The 20605-nt window shown below is 40.9% G+C and overlaps 3 protein-coding genes across 5 annotated transcripts; all 3 read right to left on the reverse strand.

The window, feature by feature from the left end:
• Positions 1–102: 102 nt before the first annotated feature.
• LOC110611457 (ubiquitin-conjugating enzyme E2 32) lies at positions 103–2983 on the reverse strand. The gene is made up of 5 exons (XM_021751821.2): positions 2520–2983; positions 1660–1791; positions 1493–1577; positions 821–984; positions 103–738 (listed from the first exon to the last, which is right to left on the reverse strand). Exons 1-5 carry the CDS (start codon positions 2628–2630, stop codon positions 301–303), a joined length of 930 nt encoding a protein of 309 aa, XP_021607513.1. The 5' UTR covers positions 2631–2983; the 3' UTR covers positions 103–300.
• A 7436-nt stretch (positions 2984–10419) lies between these two features.
• Positions 10420–19542, reverse strand: LOC110610358 (helicase sen1). 3 transcript variants are annotated; one of them, XM_021750243.2, is made up of 10 exons: positions 19448–19542; positions 16861–17121; positions 15624–16758; positions 14531–14710; positions 14351–14446; positions 14092–14257; positions 13831–13963; positions 11968–13734; positions 11052–11796; positions 10420–10948 (listed from the first exon to the last, which is right to left on the reverse strand). In XM_021750243.2, the coding sequence occupies exons 2-9, from the start codon at positions 16966–16968 to the stop codon at positions 11392–11394; spliced, it is 3990 nt and encodes a 1329-aa protein (XP_021605935.1). In that variant the 5' UTR covers positions 16969–17121; positions 19448–19542; the 3' UTR covers positions 10420–10948; positions 11052–11391. The 3 variants fall into 3 exon arrangements, with proteins under 3 accessions (XP_021605935.1, XP_021605934.1, XP_021605932.1); XM_021750242.2 differs by having other exon boundaries at positions 14092–14254; positions 15624–17121; XM_021750240.2 differs by having other exon boundaries at positions 15624–17121.
• LOC110611705 (very-long-chain (3R)-3-hydroxyacyl-CoA dehydratase PASTICCINO 2) lies at positions 17409–17771 on the reverse strand. Its single transcript, XM_021752091.1, has one exon. It carries the CDS (start codon positions 17769–17771, stop codon positions 17409–17411), a length of 363 nt encoding a protein of 120 aa, XP_021607783.1.
• Positions 19543–20605: the final 1063 nt, after the last annotated feature.

Here is a 20605-nt window from a genome sequence, read left to right on the forward strand (position 1 = left end):
GCCTTTGAATTTTTCACCTCTAATATTTTTCAACTTCGACAAAAAGAGTCTAGAGCAGATGAAGGCGTTAAGAATATTTCCACACATCCACGATCCCTCCCAAATGCAAACGAGTAGCTCACCTACATTATTAATTACAATGATCGAGCACTTTAAAATTTATAATTACAAATTATACCGATATAGATGAAAATCTTGGTAGACTAATTCCTTCCACCTTTTTGTCTTGTTTATTCATTTTTTTCCCCTCACTATAACTTTAGAACACAGTTTGTCTCAAACTACAAGAATATCACTGCTTTATGATCCATCCATGAACAGTGCACCATATCCGCTGGATTTCATGAACTTCTTCAGCAAAAGAACCATAATTGCAATGGTGAGTCCAACAGCAGCCCATGTGAACAAGCGATCATCTGCTGGTTTTTGAGCTCTCGTCTCTGGCTTATGCAGTAGCTGATCACTTGAACCACCAGCAGGAATCTCTCTTGATACCCTCAATTCTGCAGTGCCAGGATTCGCATCAACAGCAGCCTCAGGCACTTCTTCGATAACCCTATCACCTACTGCCAGATTTTCTCCATCTACTGGATCTGGATTTGAATGTGCAGCTATGGCTCCATCTTCTTGCAAACTTGACTGGGCTTCTCCCTCCCTGTTGGTATTTTGTTCTTCAGAATCCTGTGCGGGGTTTAGCTGAGGAACTGGTGGTGCCCTGCTTAGCATATACTCGTGAATCTGCAACATTTATAGGTTTGTTAATAAAAATTGAACGAATGTATAGAATCACAATCAAGAATAGAGAAGGTTAAAAGTATACCTCATCAATGAGCTTTTGACGCTCAGGAGTCCCAAATCTAGGGGGTGCTTCACGAGATTTGACAGCCAGCACACGTCTTTCTTCCTTCTTGTAGTCTAGTGAGCCCAGTGCACCATTTGGATTGGTAGGCATGAATGCAATAAGAGCTACCAGAGCTGTCCGTACTGCCAATAAGAATGAGTGAAGCTATGCAACATTAGCCATCCGCTTATAGAATCAATGTATTGCATGCATGCAACATCCAGCCTTCATTTACCATCATTAAACAGATAAAGCAGCGTAAATAATTAAATTTAAAAAGTGAACCATAAGATGTAAATTTGGCATCAAAATTCCAGGTAAAACTACACATTTCAATACACCACATCTTTGTCTTCCCTAGTCAAAGGTAAAATGTAAAGTACATTTTAACCTTCAACAATCTATCACAACATTAATGCAGAAAGAAGGAAGAAATGATAGCACTATTGGGTAAAAAATTTAAAAAAACTTATATTTTGTCCTATCTGCCATTCTTCCTTTTCCAATTTGGTAATTTCCACGCACTTGAAACTTAATGGTTAACCTCCAATAAGCTATATCAAATGACAGTGGGTGCAGCATAATGATGACTTGAGCCACACCCTTACATTAATTACCATTTACCAGCAATACTTGAGAAAATTAACTTACCACTCCATGATGGCTGCCAGTGCTCAGGATGGTGATTTGAAATGCTTAAGCATATTTTTGTCTGGGTTTCAAAACGGCCATTCGACTGGGAAAAAAAAGGGCATAACCCTTGTTAGTACATTGCATATCAGAAGAACAAAAGAAATCTCAGTAAAGTAAGATCTTACTGTCAACAACATGAACGAAGGAGGTTTGAAAGGATACTCTGCAGGTAATTGAATCCGTCCATGATAAATCCCACCCTCAAACTCAGTGTCACTGGGGCCCCTGATGGCAAATTGCCATTCAAATATGTTCTCCTGGAAACAATATTCAAAATATTACGTCCTCTTAGGTATTGACACTCAAAACGATAGCCAAAAAAGAAAATATAATGTTATTAGGATTACAATTTACAGCTGTAAACATCATTCAACTAGAAACCTAAGGCAGTAAACAGGAATTAGATAAAACGGAAACAGGGAAAATCAACTGAAACACTGACATTGTATTGATTTTTCACTTTAAATTCAGCGTAAAATCCCTTGGAGACTCCACTCATCATACCGAAGGAAAAGATGCTCACATTGCATTAAGAGATTCAAAAGGAAAAATCATCTATCGGATGTAAATCGATAATTCCTGAACTTAAAAAGCAAATTCGGAAGCGCTGACGGTTATAATGCCCAGGCAACAATAGCGACAGAAAATTATCTTTCAATTATCTGCAGCTAAAGATAATGAATAGTTAACCCCCTACCTCCAGCGTGCATATCTGCGACGTCCAAATTAATTGTTTTCATAATTACGGATTTCAAATTCAGTAATTAAAGCTTAATTCAAATGCACTAATTGACGAAATATATTGGTTTAATTTTTTTCGAAATTCAACAAATCTTACAACCTACAGCAAAACCCTTCTCCACAAGAAACAATGAAACAACAAGATCTGCGGCTCAATTCGTAAAAAAACCAAAAAAAAAAAGTGAAACCAAAGGGGATCAAAGTCCTTTACTAGAGAGAGAACTTAGGAATTAAAGAAACTTACCTCGAGCGGTAGGCTCATGAAATCATCAGAAGGATTAGATTGCATCTCTTTGACCTCCTGCAAAATCCTCTTGACCGCCGGGTTCTTCAAATTATACTTGTCCTCAGCCATGATGTGACCTGATCTGATCGACGATCCAACCACCAGTGTCCGTTCAACTGAGCAGCCACGTATTAAGAACCGTAGTTGGGGCCGGCGCAGGTAAGGAATAAAAGATACGGTTTTGACAGAGAGGGAGAGCGTTTAATTTAATGGAAGATATCATTGAGTTGAGAGGAGCTGGAGATGACGACTTCACCTGTCGACATGACACGTCATTCGACGCATCATTGGGTACGTGGCTCGTGGCTATTGGTTAGACCTTTTTCTGTTGCGTTGCGAGTGGATCATCTTCAGATACTGACCATTTACGTGGGCTGGGCATAGAGGGAGGCCTACTAGAAAAGTAGGACAGTTTAAATAGGCTGGAACCATGGCTTAGTTGAAAAATTAGGAAAGAAAAGGGGCATTACAAACTGAGAATTGGAACTTGTAATTATTATTGTGGTTCTCTAATCTATAATAGTAGTTAAAATACTATTATAATTTTAAAATTATATTAAAATATTTTTATATTTTTATTTTTATCATATTACAGAACATTCTATTTTTTTTGATGTTCTGGGACTCAGAAAATAGAGTTTGCGATGGTTGGGTAAGCCCTCCTCCGAGGAAGGTGCCCTCCTCTGAGGAAGTTGCCCTCCTCCTTTTATCCTTTTCCCTTTGTCTGTTTCACAGCTACAGTACCATCTGTCTCTGTCATATAGACCCGTACGTACGAAAGCTTCAGACGTCTGTCTCACGTCAGGCAGCCATTTAATTCCCCTCGGTGCGCGTGTGGACAGGACTGCGAAGGAACGGGGCCTACTCATTTCTCCCCATGTCCTATCATCGGGCCGGATTACTTCTTACCGTGCTCGGGCTTGCAAACGACTCGACCTATTATTCAGACTGGACTCCGGGCCGAAGCCGCTGGGTAGGCCCACCTAGGAGTGTTCCGATCTCAAGGCCTGATCTACTTTTATGGGCCCCGACTTAGTCCAAGTGGGTGTGAAGCCTAGTAGTTATTAATTACCCCTTTACCTCATCAGCAGTTATTGCATGAGTGATGAGGGGGTAAATATTGAGAACCTATTATGAACGTGTGGCCCGAGGGCGGTTCCCATCAAAACGTCTCTTCTTCTCTGTACTGTTTTCAAAATTCAAACTCTCCCAATCTTCACAGAACCCTTACCTTCCTTCTTCTTTCTGCGTGCTCCATCTGTCCTGTTCTTCTGCCCCAATCGTCTTTAAGGTACGTTTTTCATACTACCATGGATAACTCAAAGCTTCTCGACGTCATGAATCTAGAGTCTAATGTTACCTCTTCCACCCTGAGAAATTTCTTTTCCCGTGAGTACTTGGATACACCTCTCTTTCGTATCCGGACTCCTCTTCGTAATGAGATGATCGTCCTTCCCGATCCTCCTCCTCCTGATCTAATCGACCCTCAAAATGGCCATAGTTTAGTTTTCTTTGTCAAACAGCGCGAGTACGGCCTAACTTTCCCCTTTTTACCCTTCTTTGTCGAAGTCTTCCGGTATTTCAGAATAACCCTTCGGATGCTTGCTCCTAACTTGATTCTCTTTATGTGTTCCTTTGAGTCCATCAATCTGAGCTGGGGTATCGCACCCACAGCTTGTTTGTTCGTTACCTTTTTCCGGCTGGTCTGGGCGGTTCAAGGTTTTTATTACTTTGCCCTCCGAGGAGGGCTGTCCATTTTCTCGGATCATAAAGACTCAATCAAAGGCTGGACAAAGGGGTTTACTATGGTAGAACTGAAGGGGGGCCCCGAACTGTCTTGGCAGGTGGATCTCCCTTGGAAGGATGTCCCTCTGGGTTGCAATGATCTCCCACAGCTGAGCCTCTCTGAACAGATCGGCTTTTTTCGGCTGACTTCCATTGAGCAGAAGTATGATGTCGAGAAATGCATGTTCGTGTCCAGTCTTAAAGATTGCAAGAACGCGGGTATCTTACTCTGTTTTAGCCGTTTTGTTTTTAGTCTTCATTTTTAATTCTTGTTGAATGCTTTTTTCACTCATTTTGTTTTTGTTTCTTGTAGCTTTCGAGGCTCCTATGGACAAGATCAAACCCCAAAGAACTTCATTTTGTCTCAGGAGAGCATGAGGGCTGCTCTAGATGCCTTTCGGGCTGGACAGTCAGTAGCTGATGTGACTCAGGAGGTCGCCCAGGTCATTTCTCCCTGGTCGGTAGGCCGAACCATTCCTCTTACCCCAGTTTCCTCTCGCGCCCCCAAGCCAAGCTCCGAGGATCCCAAATTTAGGGCCTCCAAGTCTTCCGGCCGTAGCAAGCCTAACTCCTCTCCCCGATCTCCCAAAGTCTCTGAATCCAGACGGGCCCCCGCTCTTGCTTCCGAGGGTTCTCCCAGGGAGAAGATTGGGGTCATTCCCACCGAAGAGGGGGCTCTTCAGGGTGAAGGTGAGGTTGCCCTGGCAAGCGAGGGAGCCCCCGTAATTGGAGCTGAGGTCGCACCTGTTGGTAAGGGTGCCTCTAAGGAGGGGGCCAAGCCCAAGTCTATTCCCGCAGCTTCTCGCGCGGAGAAAGACCTTGGATGATAGTGATATTGCTATCAAGGGGGCTACTGGCAAGCAAGCCCCTTCCTCAGAAGCTCCTACGGTGCCTCTATCTCCAAAGAAGGCTCGGGCTTCCAAACAGCCGGCTCCAGCCCTGCCTCCCCTCGAGAAAGCGAAGACTTCTGTGGAGCCATTATTTTTTGCCCCCAACAATGAGGTTTTGAACGCAGAAGACATCTCCCACCAGTCTCCAGCGAGCCTTGTCGCAGAGTTATTACGGGAAAGGATGTTTGGGGGGATCACTGAGGCTTCGGACCCGCGTCTGCTCGCCCTTACTGGCCTTTTAGCCAGCTCTACCCGAGAGCAAATGGCATTCCGTTCTCGGACTCAGGAGGAGCTCGGGGACATAGTCAGGGAGATGCTCCTCATGGTGAGTTGTTATCTTCAGTTCTAGGTTGTACTTTATTCTCATTGTTTTCTATTTTAATAGTTTTTCTTTTCACCAGGTGACGGGTGTCTTCATGGAGATCGACACCCGCGATGGGTCTCTCCAAAGCACCATAGATCGCCAGAATGAGGAGGCCCGTCGCGAGGAAAATCTCCTGGCTACTGGTGATGCTCAGGGCCAGCTTGCTGCGGCTCAAGGTCGCTTGAAGGACCTCGAGGATGAATTGGTCTGGACCCGGGATGCTGTTAAGAGGGCCGACAAGAGGGCAGCTGTAGCAGAGTCCCATTGTGATGAGGTTTTAGTTCAGCTGTCCTCTCTACAAGAAGCTCGGCAGGAGAGGGATGAAGCTATGGCCCAAAGGGATGAGGCCTGGCGCGAACGTGAGATAGCCAAGACAGATTGCGATTATGCCCAGGCCCATCTCGAGACGGTGAAATCCCAGAAGGAGGAGGCCTTAGCTCGGGTCGTTACTCTTGAGCAGGAGCTGAGCAAACGTGCCGAGGATCTGAAGAGCCTGACTTTGACTACAGATGGGCTGAAGCTTCAGAATTAGTAACTTTGTCAAGAGATTAAGGTCTTAGAGGGGAGGTGCTCTGCCCTTTTTGAGGATGCTAAGTTAACTGAAGATGAGGTCCGATTAGCGTGCGAGGAACGCCTACGGGAGTACAAAGAGTCTACTGAGCTGAAAGCAGAGACCGATCAGGCCTGCCAGAAGTGTTTGCAAGGATATAAGGACTCTTCGGAGTTGAAAGCTGAAATCGAGCATGCCTGTGAAGATCATCTCCAGGGCTATAGGGACTCCCCTGAGTTGAAGGCCAAAATTGAGGAGGCCTGTGAAGCGCGGCTTGTGGCTTTCAAAGCTTCTGACGCGATAAAGAGCAAGATATGGAGCAAAGCCTTCCGTATGTTCGCCACCGGATTCAACCAGGGTCTAAAGGAGGTTAGGGATGCCCCCTCCACTCCATTGGCTCGCCTTCCAGCTCCTGAGGTAGATTCTGATGGCGAGGAGGTGCGTTATGGGGAGGATGACAACCCTTTACCTAAAGGAGCTCCTCGTACGACAATTGGACCTCAAGAGGAAGATGCTGAAGAAGATATTGGGCCTCAAGGAGAAGACGTCGGGCCTTCAGGGGGTGAAATTGTGCCCTTTGTAGGTACTGGGGGGCAGGAGTCTGTGGCTGCTGGACTCCCTAGGGATAGTTCTGTAGATGATGTGAGTGGGAGTAGCGATGTAGTTACTGATGTTAGTCCTCTAAGGACAATCTTTCCTCCTATAATTTTAGATGACTGAATAAAATAATATTTTATTCCCTTTTGTATTTACGTTATGCTTTTGCCTTTTTGTTTTCGATGTTTAATTGTATGCTAAGCTTCAGTGATCGGGATCTTACCTTTGTTCATACTTACACTTGTATTTGAGTTGCTCTTTGCTTCTGTCTGTCTTGTGGCTTTTATTGGACCGTTCAATCTGTTTAAGGCTTAATCCGCTCTCTTCGTTCTTGCAAACCTTTTCTAATTTTGTACAGGCACTTTTGGTTTTCACTTCATAACTTTATCAATATCGCGAGCTCGGACGTGTACAGACACGTCTCATTGGTTTTAGGCACTTTATTCTTTCTAAGCATAACCTTCTACCTACCGGAGTGGGTTAGACCGTGTGCCCCATTAGAGAAAGTGGGCTCGGATTTCTGGTGTCTTTTCTACTCAGCTAATCTTATTTAGTATTTCACGTGTTGATCACGAATCCATGCTGGGAGCTCGTCTTTCTCACTTTATTTACTTTTATTAGGTGCTCTTCGTTTGTGAGTTTCTTTTTGCAGAACCCACCCTTTCGTGGCTTATTTTCTTCCTTATTTTACTGGGTTTGCCTTGGCCTCGAGCTTATCCCTCTGGGAGCAAGCGAGCTCGTATTTTATCTTTTGCTTTTTCAGGTGTCTCGGATTTGATGTTGAGGTCAGACCCTTGACTTTGTTTTTATCTTTGTGTTGAGGTTGTGGCTTCGCTCGTACATTCGTACTTTCCTTTTACCCCATTCTTTTGGGTGAGGATAAAATCATAGCTTTTATTTTGTCATTTGACCCTTACTAGCTCGGTCCTTCTTTCATTCGGTCCTTCCAAGCTCGGTCTTACGCATCTCAGCTCGGTCACCTACCTCACTGAGGTCTTGCACAAGATTCAGGCTCTTTAGCCTTATTGTCGCTTCGTCATCTCAACCGGTTCTTGAGATGCCAAGTCATTTTCTGAGCTCGGTCACCTACCTCACTGAGGTCTTGCACAAGATTCAGGCTCTTTGGCCTTATTGTCGCTTCGTCATCTCAGCTGGTTCTTGAGGTGCCGAGTCATTTTCTGACCTCGATCACCTACCTCATTGAGGTCTTGCACAAGATTCAGGCTCTTTGGCCTTACTGTCGCTTCGTCATCTCAGCCGGTTCTTAAAGTGCTGAGTCATTTTCTGAGCTCGGTCACCTACCTCACTGAGGTCTTGCATAAGATTCAGGCTCTTTGGCCTTACTATCGCTTCGTCATCTCAGCCGGTTCTTGAGGTGCCGAGTCATTTTCTGAGCTCGGTCACCTACCTCACTAAGGTCTTGAATAAGATTCAGGCTCTCTTTTTTAATGCCTGTTCTGTTTTCTTTTAAAGGAAAATGATGCGAATGACAAAAAAATGACGTTGTTTGACTTATTTTGCATAGTCAATTTTATTCACATTGCTTCAAAATATATGTGTTCATGTTACATTATCTATATTTCAGGAAAAGTACCTCTTTAAGTGTTGAATGTTCCATGCGTGCGACTCTAGATTTCCTCAAGGGAGGTGGTCCCCTTCTGCATGGCTTCTACAGCTCGGCTTTCATCTAGTTCGGGAATCTATAGGGCTTCTGTGTTGAAACGGGCTATGTATTCCCTCAAGGATTCATTCTTCTTCTGTCTAACTGTCTCCAGATAGCTAGTTTTTTTGTCGACCGGTACTCCTACTATAAATCGGCTGATAAAGACGTTGGCGAGGTCGCTAAAACTCCTGACACTCCCTTCCTCCAAACTATTGAACCAAGCCTTCGCTGGTCCTGTGAGTGTTGTCGAAAATACCTTGCATATTAGGGCATCCGACAGTCTCTGCAGCTCCATAAAGGTCTTGTAGTTAAGGATATGCTCCCTCGGGTTCCCTGCCCCATCGTACGTTGCCATGGGTGGCATCATGAATTTCTTAGGGATGGTCTACTGTTGGATCCACCCCGAGAAAGGCGAGGAGGTAGGCAAGAAAGTTTGGCTATTCTCTTTTGCCCCCAGCTCGGCTAGAAGCTGCTGTTTCAAGTTCTGCAACTTGTGGTCCACGTCTTCCTCCCCTTGTCTCGGCCTCTTTTCCAGGCGGCATCCTTCTCTCCTTTCCTCACTCCTTGTCCTCCCGACCGTTTCTACGGAATGGCTTTCCGCTTCATCATTGTCAATAAGCTCCTTTACCCTCCTTCCATGCACTCTAGCTATCGGTTCTTCTCCTTCGCCAACTCTTCTGCTCCTTACTCTGGCTCCGCGACTACTTTGTTGAGGGGCTGAGTGGTTGAAGGTGGGATGAGGCTCTTCGATAGGGGTTGTCTCCACTACGGGAGACACATTTAATGGGGTATTGAGACCCCTCTGTTGCATCATTTGCCCTAACCAGTGGGTGGTGTTTTGGGGTGTGTTTTTCCTGCCGAACCTGGTGATGGAACGGACGGCATTGGTGGTTGGCTGGTGGGGGTTGTGGGGCTGGAAAAAGAGAACTGTTGCCCTTCTTGGGCAGAACTCAAGTCATTTAGGGTGTTAACAGCGTGGTTTTCATTGTGGTTAGCCATTGTGGATCTTAGTGGGTGTAGTGAGAGTGGAACTCCGGTGACGAGAAGATCTCCTTCGTTCCCACAGACGGCGCCAATTGATGTTCTGAGACCTAGAAAATAGAGTTTGCGATGGTTGGGTAAGCTTTCCTCCGGGGAAGGTGCCCTCCTCCCTTTATCCTTTTCCCTTTGTCTGTCTCACAGCTACAGTACCATCTGTCTCTGTCATACAGACCCGTACATACGAAAGCGTCAGACGTCTGCCTCACGTCAGGCGGTCATTTAATTCCCCCCGGCGCGCGTGTGGACAGGGCTGCGAAGGGACGGGGCATGCTCATTTCTCCTCATGTCCTATCATCGGGTCGGCTTCCTTCTTACCATGCTCAGGCTTGCAAGCGACCCGGCCTATCATTTAGGCTGGACTCCGGGCCGAAGCCGCTGGGTAAGCCCACCTAGGAGTGTTTCGATCTCAAGGCCTGATCTGCTTTTATAGGCCCGACACAGTCCAAATGAGTGTGAGAACTAGTGGTTATCACTTTTTATTTATTTTTACTATAAATCACTTATTAATTTTTATTATTTTTTTCTTAATTTATTAGTTAAACTTAAAATTTTTTTATATAACTAAATTACCTTCATTATCAAATAAGCACATCTCATTTCTATATTTTGTTTTTGTATATTCTTTTGCACCTCTTTTTATATTTCTCTAAAATATAAAATTTTTAATCCACAGATTATTACCTGCGTGAAAAATCACGAAAGACTAATGACTAATGAATAATGAGATAGAGTGATGAATTTTATTTAATATCAAATTAATTTAAACATAAAACAAATTCAGTTTTGACCAATAAACCGATAAAAATGAATAGAAGCATGACAATTGCAAGCGCTTCTGTTAGTTCTACATCTGCAAGTAGGATTTTTGCACCGATATATTTTGGTTGTTCCACCCACCTTAGTATCTTGCAACAAAATACTGTCTGCACTCTGCACACAAATAATGCTCTGGGGACCAAAAGAAGGAATTAATTCTCAAGGAGCCAAAAATAAATAGATTGATATTTGATTGCACAGCTGAAGATTTATGTACAAGTAGGTAAAAGCCATAATGCCTATAATGGTTGTACAAACCCTGTACTCTACTTTTTTCTATACATAAGATTTGGAGTTACACATCTGTTGCAGGCGTGTACTCTTGCTTCCCTTCAAAAAACTGGAAGAAAAGATATTTGGTTAACAGTCCAGTATCTAACATGTATCCTAGTACATTTCACATTTGAACATCCAAGAATGTACTTGGCATCTTCCATACAAGAACTCGACACTGAAAGTGCTCATACTCTCAAAGAATTGAGAACCGAGGAGTCAGCTTCCGCTCTTCAAGAATAAAGCGACAATGTCAGGTATGGAATTACATGAATAGGAAGCATCTCGACACCCCATATCAACTAAGCCATCAGAAAAAGAAGAATTCAAGACTTGAGCTCCGTCGCAGGATAGTGTCACCTCAAGATTAGAAATAGTCAAACGCTTCTTGATGCGACCAACTGATTCCTGGTATTCATACATCCAGCATCCATGCAATGAACTCAGTGATCAACAGAAAAAAGCTCAAATTAGACCACATGTTATTTTGTGCAACAGAATAATTTCTTACCTTCAAAGCTGTAAGATGGTTGGTTAAGGGTGGTTGCCCGCAACTTACTCAAAAGCACCCATCTCCTAGCAAGAATCCACAGGAGCCAATCCATTTAGACCAGATCTATTGCAAAGCAATATCATTGTTCATCAAGTCCAAGCATCCAACATAACCACAGCATTTCCAGCTTGTTTTGTGTTATGTTTAGCAAATGCATCCCGTGCAAGGAGCTACAGTTGGGCACATGCAATCAGAGCTTTAGAAAGCCAAGGTTCCAAGTCATAACAACTCTGGAGATTCAATAGCATTGAATGCTTTCCCAAATGCCAAAAGAATTTGCAGACAGTTATCAAGACATCTACGAGTCTCTCTTAATTCCAGAAGAACTTGGCTTCTTCTGTACACCATATTGCCAAGCGTCTCTTGATTTATCACCCAAATGGTCAAAATCATCTAGTGAATTGTCCATTAGTGGCTTAAAGGGCCTATAACTCCCATTCCTAGAAATCACAGTTGCACTTGAACTATCATCATCTTCTGATGGTGTTCCTGATCTGGACTCCACGTGGATATCCATAGATCTGTGTCTTGGCCCACCTATTCTCAAACCCCGTGTATTGGTGGATTTGCCCTGCATTCCCTTTGAAACAAAGAACTCCTTGGGAAGAGAGTCCATGTCCATATAGCAGCTTCTTGCTTTAGCATCATTGATTAATGCAGCCCAATCATCAGATTGCACCAGAGAATTTGCATTCCCCATAACCTGTTGACACATTGGTGCAATTCAATACTTGAGTCCAGCACTTGGTTTTAGATTGCATGTGGGGCATGTGTGTGCGTGTGGATGAATAAGTTAAAGTGTAATAGTGTAACCAACAGTTTAATAATAAAGTGGACACTTGGAAGAAAGAAAAAAAAAAGTAGAATCCCATACCCATAATGCCCTTTTTGCCCGTGTGAGAGCAACGTTCATACGGCGAATATCAGCAACAAAGCCAACACCATGATTTGAAGCACGTACACAAGACATAATAATGACATCCCGTTCCTGGCCTTGAAAAGCATCTACAGTGTTGATATATATGTCTTTCCCTTCTTCTGACTTTAAAATTGCTGAAAATTCATGTTGAAGACATTTCAATTGCAGCTTGTACGGGGTGATTATGCCGACAGAGATCCTCCCCAAACCGAAGGATTTCAGAGTTTTCTGAAGATGCTCATATAACTGCACACATAACTGTGCTTCATGTATGTTCTGATACGATACAGATCCACCCCTGTGGGACTCCCGCCCATAAGTAACATCATAGAATAAGTAAGGTCTAAGTAAAGGGTCCTTGTAATACATCTCCTCAGGTAAGTTAACAACACTTTCACTGTCAGTAAGACGGCCTTGGTAGAAATGCCGTGAAGGGAAATCTCGAATTTGAGGATGCATCCTATACTGGACAGATAATAACATTGTTGGACATCCTGCTTGTTGAAACCTTTCAAAAAGACTTCTACTATACATTAAGGTTCCAGCAGCCTTGCTGATAACTGTTGCGGGAAGTTGTTGGGGATCCCCTACAAGAACGCAACGTGCAGCACCAAGAGCTAGGGGAGGAAGAACAGCTACTTCACTGGCTTGGGCTGCCTCATCAATAACTACCATATCAAAACCATGTGTAAGTCGAGCAAACAACTTTCGACCACTGCTAGAGACAGTGGTGAAAACAATCTCAGCCTCATTGGCAAAACTTGCCTCTAAACTAGCACGGGCTTCCTCCAGATTGAAGTTGCTACCACCACGGAACCTGGCCTCTAAAATGAGAAGGCGAGAAATCTCAACTAGAACTTTATCTCTGTTTTCAACAGCTGCTGCAAGGTTCTGCAGCAATGCATCTCGGTTCTGATCCCGAGCCATAAGAATATCAGGATCAACACCAACAGATCCTTGGGAACGACCATCAGCAGCTGCCATGCTAAGTTTGTTTTGAAGGTCAGCTATTTGCCCGGAGAAATATGCTTCCTGACCTCTTAAATCTTGCATCCACTTTGAGACTTCCTCACGACTCTTGACTAACAATTGTTCAGTTCTCCTCTCAACAGAAACTGCCTGGGCAGCACGTGATTGTGAATCAACCCCAACTCTGGCCACATCAGGCCGATATACTTTCATCTCACCATCAATAAAACCACGATCAAGAACACGGGCAAGAAGCTCGTCTGTTGCAGCATTAGAAGGAGCACAAACTAACATTCTGGGCTTTGGACAGAGCTTTGAAAGAGAGCGGAAGATATTCTGGTCCATGTTATGAAGAACTTCATCAATTGAACCCATTGCAATGTTGCCAGAATTGCTCTCATCAGCTTGCTTGTAGCTCTGGGGTGCCAGTTTCTTAAGCAAAGAAGTGTAGTAATGCTGATATTGAACCAAATGGATGACGTTTAGCATTCCCCAGACTGTGTGTGTCTTACCTGTTCCTGGAGGCCCTTGAACAAGGGTGAAGGGCCATGGATCTTGCCTCTTTGTCATCCCACTACTTGTACCAGCAGCCGTATGCATTGCAGCCCATTGGATTGCTGCCAGCTGAGGTCCATTGAAGGTCCGATGCAAATGATCAACAAAATTCTGTGTGAAGCATTCAGGCATGGCAGGTGTCTGTTGCTCATATTTTGGGAAGTGGTCAGGACTGGGCTTTAAGATTGCAGTTTGCATCTGTCAGAAAGAAAATAGAACTTTTAGGCTTCTCATGTTAGAAGTCTTATTAACTAGAACACTAAGTAATATCACTTGAAAGAAAATTTAGCATACCTGTGAATTGAGACGGCAAAATGCATGTAAAGCGACATACTCTCGCTGAGTGGTTGCAAGAGAACCAAGCACCGTTAGATACCAGGTACATCTGGGCTGGAGTTTCCTCAGAATATGATCTTCATCAGCCTTACTGTTGAAAATAAATAAATAAATAACATAAAAAAATGTAAACAAGTAATAACCAATAATTACTTGAGAAAAAGAACATTAAAATCGACAACACAATTCTGGGAAAAAAAATTAAATTTATAAAGTAACCTGTAAGGGTCATACGAGTCCCCAACAAAAAAATGGAGGATTGCACCATGAGGGTCACGAGTATCGAAAGGGATATGCCGTCTAACAGTACCAGCCACACGTCCACTGATCTCAGGTTCGTCATCATCCTCATATGATGAGGTGTTGCTCCTCTTGGTTCTGACTGCTTGACATGATGAGAATTAAGTTTAATAAACCAAAAAAAAGTTAAATTCATAAATTAATGACATATATGCAACTCTCATAAATCATAACAAACCTGTTCCAGGCCTAGGCGTCGAAAGAACTGCAACATCACCCTCCTTGAATGTCCATTTGCACTCACTCACTGGAAGGACTATAACATCATACCATCCTACGTTTATAAGGGGAAAAAAATAAGCAGTCAAGAAAAATGAAACAAAGATATAAACCAACATACTGTGAATCATCTTCGTACCTCTTTCTCGTCTTTCAATGCTCTTCACACGAACCATTACATGTGTATTTGTTTCAGTCAACTCTTCCCATGTGCTATAAAGTTGTGCTCGGCATTCCTCAAAAAGCAAAGGCTCAAATACCTTGACATATTCTTCAACAGATTCGAATCGCCCAGGAATGCATTGAAGCTCAGACTCCTCTGATACACAATAAATTAATATATTAGTTAAGTTAATAATTAAAAAGAATGAAAGAGGAGAAGAGAAGAAGAAAAAAGCATTCAAGCAAGAGAGAAGCAACAATCATTAAGAAAACAGAGGGGGTAAAACGATCACTACAAACTAGAAGCAAGAAACAAAAAACATTGCAACAATATAGCACAATCATGTATATGGTAATAATACCTAAATAACTAAATGAGTGTAAGCACAAACAGAAAGTACACAATTTGATGACCTCCTAAGACACGTGAATTGGCTAGAAACCATCTTCCAAACTTGTTTATATTTACAATGACAAATTTGAGAAAAAAAAAAAAAGAACTTTATATATGTAGCAAACTACAAACAATAAGTTAGAAGTAAACCAAGCCATGAAATTAGACAAAGCAATGGAAATTTTGAATAGCAATAACTTAAAAATCACAATTTTTATTTCATACTGCCAAAAGGCTCTCCAGACGGTTGAATGCCACCCACACATGTAGCATTGGGAATCTCATCTGCTATGCATGGGCCTGGGCAACACAAACATTGGTTTTTACTTGTTGAAGTTGAAGGAAAAGCAAAATAAATCACAATTGATCAACGATAGCTCTCTTAATGAGAGATGAAAAAATGTTAAAAAGCGTTGCTGCACATAGATAAGGAACTGATTGCTAAAATGAAGCTTAATTGCCCCAAGTTTTCACACAACTGGCTGATTATAACTACTGCTGGCAATATCTCAATTTATGAGGTTTTCCATGTCCCTAGCTCTTAATTGTAAAACATCCTTCACTCCAAGAAATAGGTCCATAAGACATCAAAAAAATAAAAAGAACAGTGGGAAGTGTAATATTCACTGATAACACATACACAAGAACAGAGATGAGAACTTCTTATGTTTAATACCTGGATGATGCCAAAACTTCTCATTAGTCACCTCCCGTATGAGACGTTCTACTGATGTGTCTTGATATGGGGTACTGATTAAAGCTGGCTTCTTGGCAGGGAGGTTTTTCTTGTTTCCCATCTTTGACTCCATGGAGCTTTGGCTCATCAGAACTGGGTTCCTTCTTTGCCGCCTCAGATCAGCAGGCTGCTTCCATGAAATCTGTCTTGGAATGGGTGGTAGGTGTGCTTCTCCAGAAAAATCTGAATCATTGTTCAGCCTCCTAGGCTTCGCTTGATGCCCAGAACTTATATCACCATTGCATTCACTTTTGGGCTGGCAGAACTCGGCAGCAGTGCCCCCTTCATTGCATGATAAGCCAACTTGTTTATGATCCTTGAACATTGGTTGATTATGCTTTTCCCCATGTTCAGCAGGTGGAGGGACAGAGCGAACTTCCTTCACAGTTCGGATGGTAGTTGGCTGCCTTCTTGGTGTTGAAGATTTGATAGGGCCTGCTTGCTTAACTTCATCTATATTAATTAACATGGTCTGCCTATTTCGCTTCTTCCCTAGCATAGCTTCTTTATGTTGGTCTATCTTCCTCTTCCCCATATGATTGGCATACTTGAGTGCATGATTTGCTTCAACACCTTTAACTTCTCTTGCTTTTGGAACAAATGCAGTGTCTTCCTGACCATCCATGGATGCATCACCATTAGCATTGCTATCTGAATTTTGAATGCTGTTACTCTTCTGATCATTCAGACACTGATCCATACCATGTGAAGCACGGCCACTAATTTCAAACCTGTTATAATCAGTGACTTTGGTACTGCCAGAAATGTCCTTGATAGCAGTATCAGAAGCACTACATATCAACTCAGACTTGCCTTGATCTTTTGAAGCTTTGCCCAACACATGGAGACTATTCCCAGCAGATGCACCAGCAGAACCTTCTACGTCAGACCACTCCCCTTCTTCTCTTTCTACAGCTCCAGGATCTGCAGAACCTGAAACTAATGATGATGCTGCTCTTGTGCCATCACCATTACTTGTTTTTAGTGAAGATACAAAATTGGGATTCTCATCTCCCATTTTCTTTTGTTCAGAAGCTTCTTCAGGGCTGTGGACAACCTTGGGCCGAACAAAAGGCTGAAAACCCGACACAGAAGATGCATGTGAGAAAGCATTGCTACATTTAATTCCTAGGGGAACTACTGAAGCTGCCAACAAGTCAGAAGAATTTGGATTTACAGAGGGAAGAGCCTTCTGCGGCTGCAAGCAGATGACGCGATCAGTCTCCTCATCATCCTCGGCAGGGGGTTCATTAAGATCAAATAGTGGCCTTCCTCGAGAACCCATTTCATATGTAAATGCATACAAACTAAGGTGTCCACGAAAGAGTACGTAATTTTTTGTCTTTGTATTTTCTTCTTAGCAAAAAATGTCGAATTTAAAGACATAAAAGAATCCTCCAACAAACCAATCAACGAAGTTCTAGACACATTCTTAGATCTGCAAATAAAGGTAATAAAGGCAACATTTTAATGAAGACCTACAGCAAATTCAAACGAAGGGGATGACATGCATAGAGGCACTACTAACAAAGAGCTGGTATAAAAAATCAGAAATAAGCTGGCAAAAAAGAATCTAATACAACTCACTAAATTTGAAAAGCAAAACCTTAGCACATCATGAACTTATCCCAAAATATGCATTCAATACAATCTAGTTTGTCAAACATTTCTCGCATGCTATTGGCTGATGTTATGATGTAGTTAGAATAACTCTAAATCAATGTGCTAACAAATGGAAATCAACACAGTAATTGACCAACTGATGACCAAAGAACTAACAAGAGAGTGAGTCCAAGTCTCAGGGAAACCATGTAAGATGCCCCATATTACATACAATCTTGAATCTATCTGCGGCAAAGTTGCAGTTATTAGAGACATAACCAACTCCATTAGACCATGAAGAACCTCCAAAACAGCAGGCTCAGCAGCAGTCTTATGCAAGGAGAGGCTTCTGTACAGCATCATAAATATGTTCATGGCCTGATGCCTTCCAACAGCAAGAAACAACAACTTGAGCCCAGCCAACCAAGACCGTCCAATTACAGAAGTGAGGTAAAAGCATCTAACGAGCAAGAAAAATCCCACCATGAAAGAGGCAGCTTTTATGTTTGTGTCAGTTTTGATGCTTGGGTTAGATTAATGATGATGTTAGCAAGGCAGATTTTATACGTGAATGGAAGCAATGAAGATTAAGACACGTTTGGGTAAGTAAAGAAACATTGTAAGGATGACAGCAAGACATTTGTCAATGTGATTCTAACTTCACGTATAGCATCGTAATCAAGGCTGGAGCTGTTTTGGAAAAGTGGTAAGAATCCAGTTTCCACTTGTAGTTGGTTGAAGGTTCGAGGTAGAGGAGGGTTGCTCTGTTGAGTGGTCCTAAATTTCAAAGAAAATTAATCAAGCAGAAAAGAATGTTTGTGACATTTGGATGAAAGGGCCACATCATTGCACATATAACTCACCTTCTTTAGTTTGAGCAAATTTCTGTTTAATTATAATAGATTTTACAATTTGAAGCGTGTGATTGGCCACAAATTTAGTTCAGGTGATTAATAAGTTGATCTCTAGTTCAGGTGCCTAAATATGCATTTAGCCAAGTTTTTTTTTTTTTTTTTTTGTTATTTCATTATTCAAACACCAAAATAATGCATAAAATCAGCTTAGGGATTGTGTGATTGAGGATTGATTTCATTTGGGTTCAAATTAGAAGTGTTGTTTTGCTGCATCTCTATTGTAATGAAGTTATTGGTTTGCTGATGAGGTAATTGCTTGGTTAATGTTTACAGAATTGATCAGGACTTTACTTGATGTAAAATTGGCTACTGGTTCTGTATGCAGAGTGCCATTAATGGGTATTTCTTCTGCACTGTGAATATTATTTATCACTTAGGGATGTTATTGCATTCTCTTGAGTGCTGCTACTCGCCTACAGTCAATTCTGGATTGAAAAGGTTAAAAAAAAAACTTATTGATTACACAATGGTAACCTTTACTTTTTTAGGCTTTTCAATTTTGGGTGTAGAAATTTTGCTGGATACTTGTTGGCAGCGTTAAACATAACCTTCAATATTAATATTGAAAGAACAGAATGGTGTCGCTTCTTATTGTAGGATGTAATGGTTGTGCGATGCCTTACATTTTTTTTTAAAAAATATTTATTAAACAACTATGTATGTAGATCTAAACAATACAAGATAAAGGTACTAGGGATAGCCAATGATGCATTTAATTTGTGATCATCATACAGCAAGCGATATTCACATTTATACCCGATAACAAAAGTAAGAGTTGAACTGATGATTCAGATAAAATCCCCAACCTAGTGAATGAGTATATAATCTGTGCATATAAAATCTCCCATCTACTGAATGGATAAGATAATTTACATAGGTAGGCAGTTAACAGCATGCCTCAACCAAAACCAACAACTCATAAAAACTCAAATCATGAACCAAAATCCCTAAAAATTCAAAAAGAGAAGGCAAAACCCAATGTTGCATCGACTAATCCAATCTATAGCTAAATCTCAAACAAAAAATAAATAAAAGACGATTCACAGATCTAAAACGATTGCGTAACTAAATCCCAAAATCAGAGCTACAATCAAGCCAAACAATTTGAATCAAGAAGAGGCCTGCTACAAAACTCGAAGAAATACAACCAGACAGACAAATAAGACCAACAAAAAATTCACAATAATAAACAAGAATCGAATAGAATAGAAGCGAATTTAATCGATTAAGAACTCAGAGAAGTTTTACCTTAGAATGCAGAGGAATAGCGAAGATGGGTCTCTGTTCCGCGTGACGTCCGCGCGAGAGATAGTGGGATGCTTTGGGGGAGTGCAAGGCTTTTATAAACAGCAATTTACCTGTTAATTAAAACATTATATAAATAAATAAAAATAGAAAACAATGACATGAATCATGTCACATGATTGCTAATGCTCATAAAGCTAACTTGTTAGTACAAAATTTTGCAATAAACTTAAAATAAAAACAAAAGAAATATCAAATATAAAACATCTTTTTTATACCTACATTGTATATTTATTTAATTTTTATATAGTGTCAAAAAATATAATTAATAAATTTTATTTATTTTATAATGTGAGAAAGGCCATAATAATAATAAAAAATCAATACAGCAAAACATAAACGGAAGGTCATAAACGTTTATATTCTAAAATTAATTTTCGATTACACTACTTATTCGTTTTATTAAAAATTAAATACCTTAATAAATTTTATATTTAAATATATATTTTTAAAGTTATATAGATAAACTATTATTTAAAAATGTACAATTTAAGATTTTAAAAAATGAATGTATGTTTGTAAGTTGGATATATAGTGCTCTATTTTCTAAGTTTGTTACGAGCAAGGACTGGCAACAGGCGCTCCGCATAAAATCAAGGTTGGGGTGAAAAATATTTTGCCGAAAATCGAGGTGGGATTTGGCGGAATCCTAGGAGAATTTATATTTTTTTAATTTTAATTTATAATAATAATTTTTTTATTAAAAATTATATATTAAAATAAAAGGTTAAAATAAATATTAGCATGTATATTACATTTATTATTTAAATATATGAAATAAATCAAAATTTTAATTAAAAAATGTTTTGGGGTTTGAGATTAAAAAATATTATCCTCGTTATCCTCGTTCATGTTTCACATAAAATCAATATAAATGGTAAAAAATTTTGACCAAACTCAAAGTACAAGTTATCTATATTGCTATGAGATTTGTCCGTTCATTACATACATTTCAAAAGGACAATACTAAGATAGCTAACAAGAATAAAATTAAGGTTAATATTTATTCTCATTGCACCAGATAAATGTTATAAAAATAGTTTATTTAAATAAATTATAAAAAGAAAAATAAGAATTCTGTGTAAAAATTATAAATTTTTT

The sequence above is a fragment of the Manihot esculenta genome, chromosome 3, assembly GCF_001659605.2.
Source record: "Manihot esculenta cultivar AM560-2 chromosome 3, M.esculenta_v8, whole genome shotgun sequence".
Taxonomy (NCBI): domain Eukaryota; kingdom Viridiplantae; phylum Streptophyta; class Magnoliopsida; order Malpighiales; family Euphorbiaceae; genus Manihot; species Manihot esculenta.

Excerpts from the sequence above, each read along its gene's own strand:
- LOC110611457 (XM_021751821.2), bottom strand. The coding sequence starts at position 2,630 with ATGGCTGAGGACAAGTATAATTTGAAGAACCCGGCGGTCAAGAGGATT. Across the intron at positions 1,578-1,659 it reads CTTCGTTCATGTTGTTGACA|TCGAATGGCCGTTTTGAAAC; the intron begins GTAAGATCTTAC and ends TTTTTTTCCCAG. Across the intron at positions 739-820 it reads GTCAAAAGCTCATTGATGAG|ATTCACGAGTATATGCTAAG; the intron begins GTATACTTTTAA and ends TAAATGTTGCAG.
- LOC110610358 (XM_021750240.2), bottom strand. The coding sequence starts at position 16,968 with ATGGGTTCTCGAGGAAGGCCACTATTTGATCTTAATGAACCCCCTGCC. Across the intron at positions 14,711-15,623 it reads GAAGTTTTGGCATCATCCAG|AGGAGTCTGAGCTTCAATGC; the intron begins GTATTAAACATA and ends ATTGTGTATCAG. Across the intron at positions 13,964-14,091 it reads GACTCGTATGACCCTTACAG|TAAGGCTGATGAAGATCATA; the intron begins GTTACTTTATAA and ends TATTTTCAACAG.
- LOC110611705 (XM_021752091.1), bottom strand. The coding sequence starts at position 17,771 with ATGGTGGGATTTTTCTTGCTCGTTAGATGCTTTTACCTCACTTCTGTA.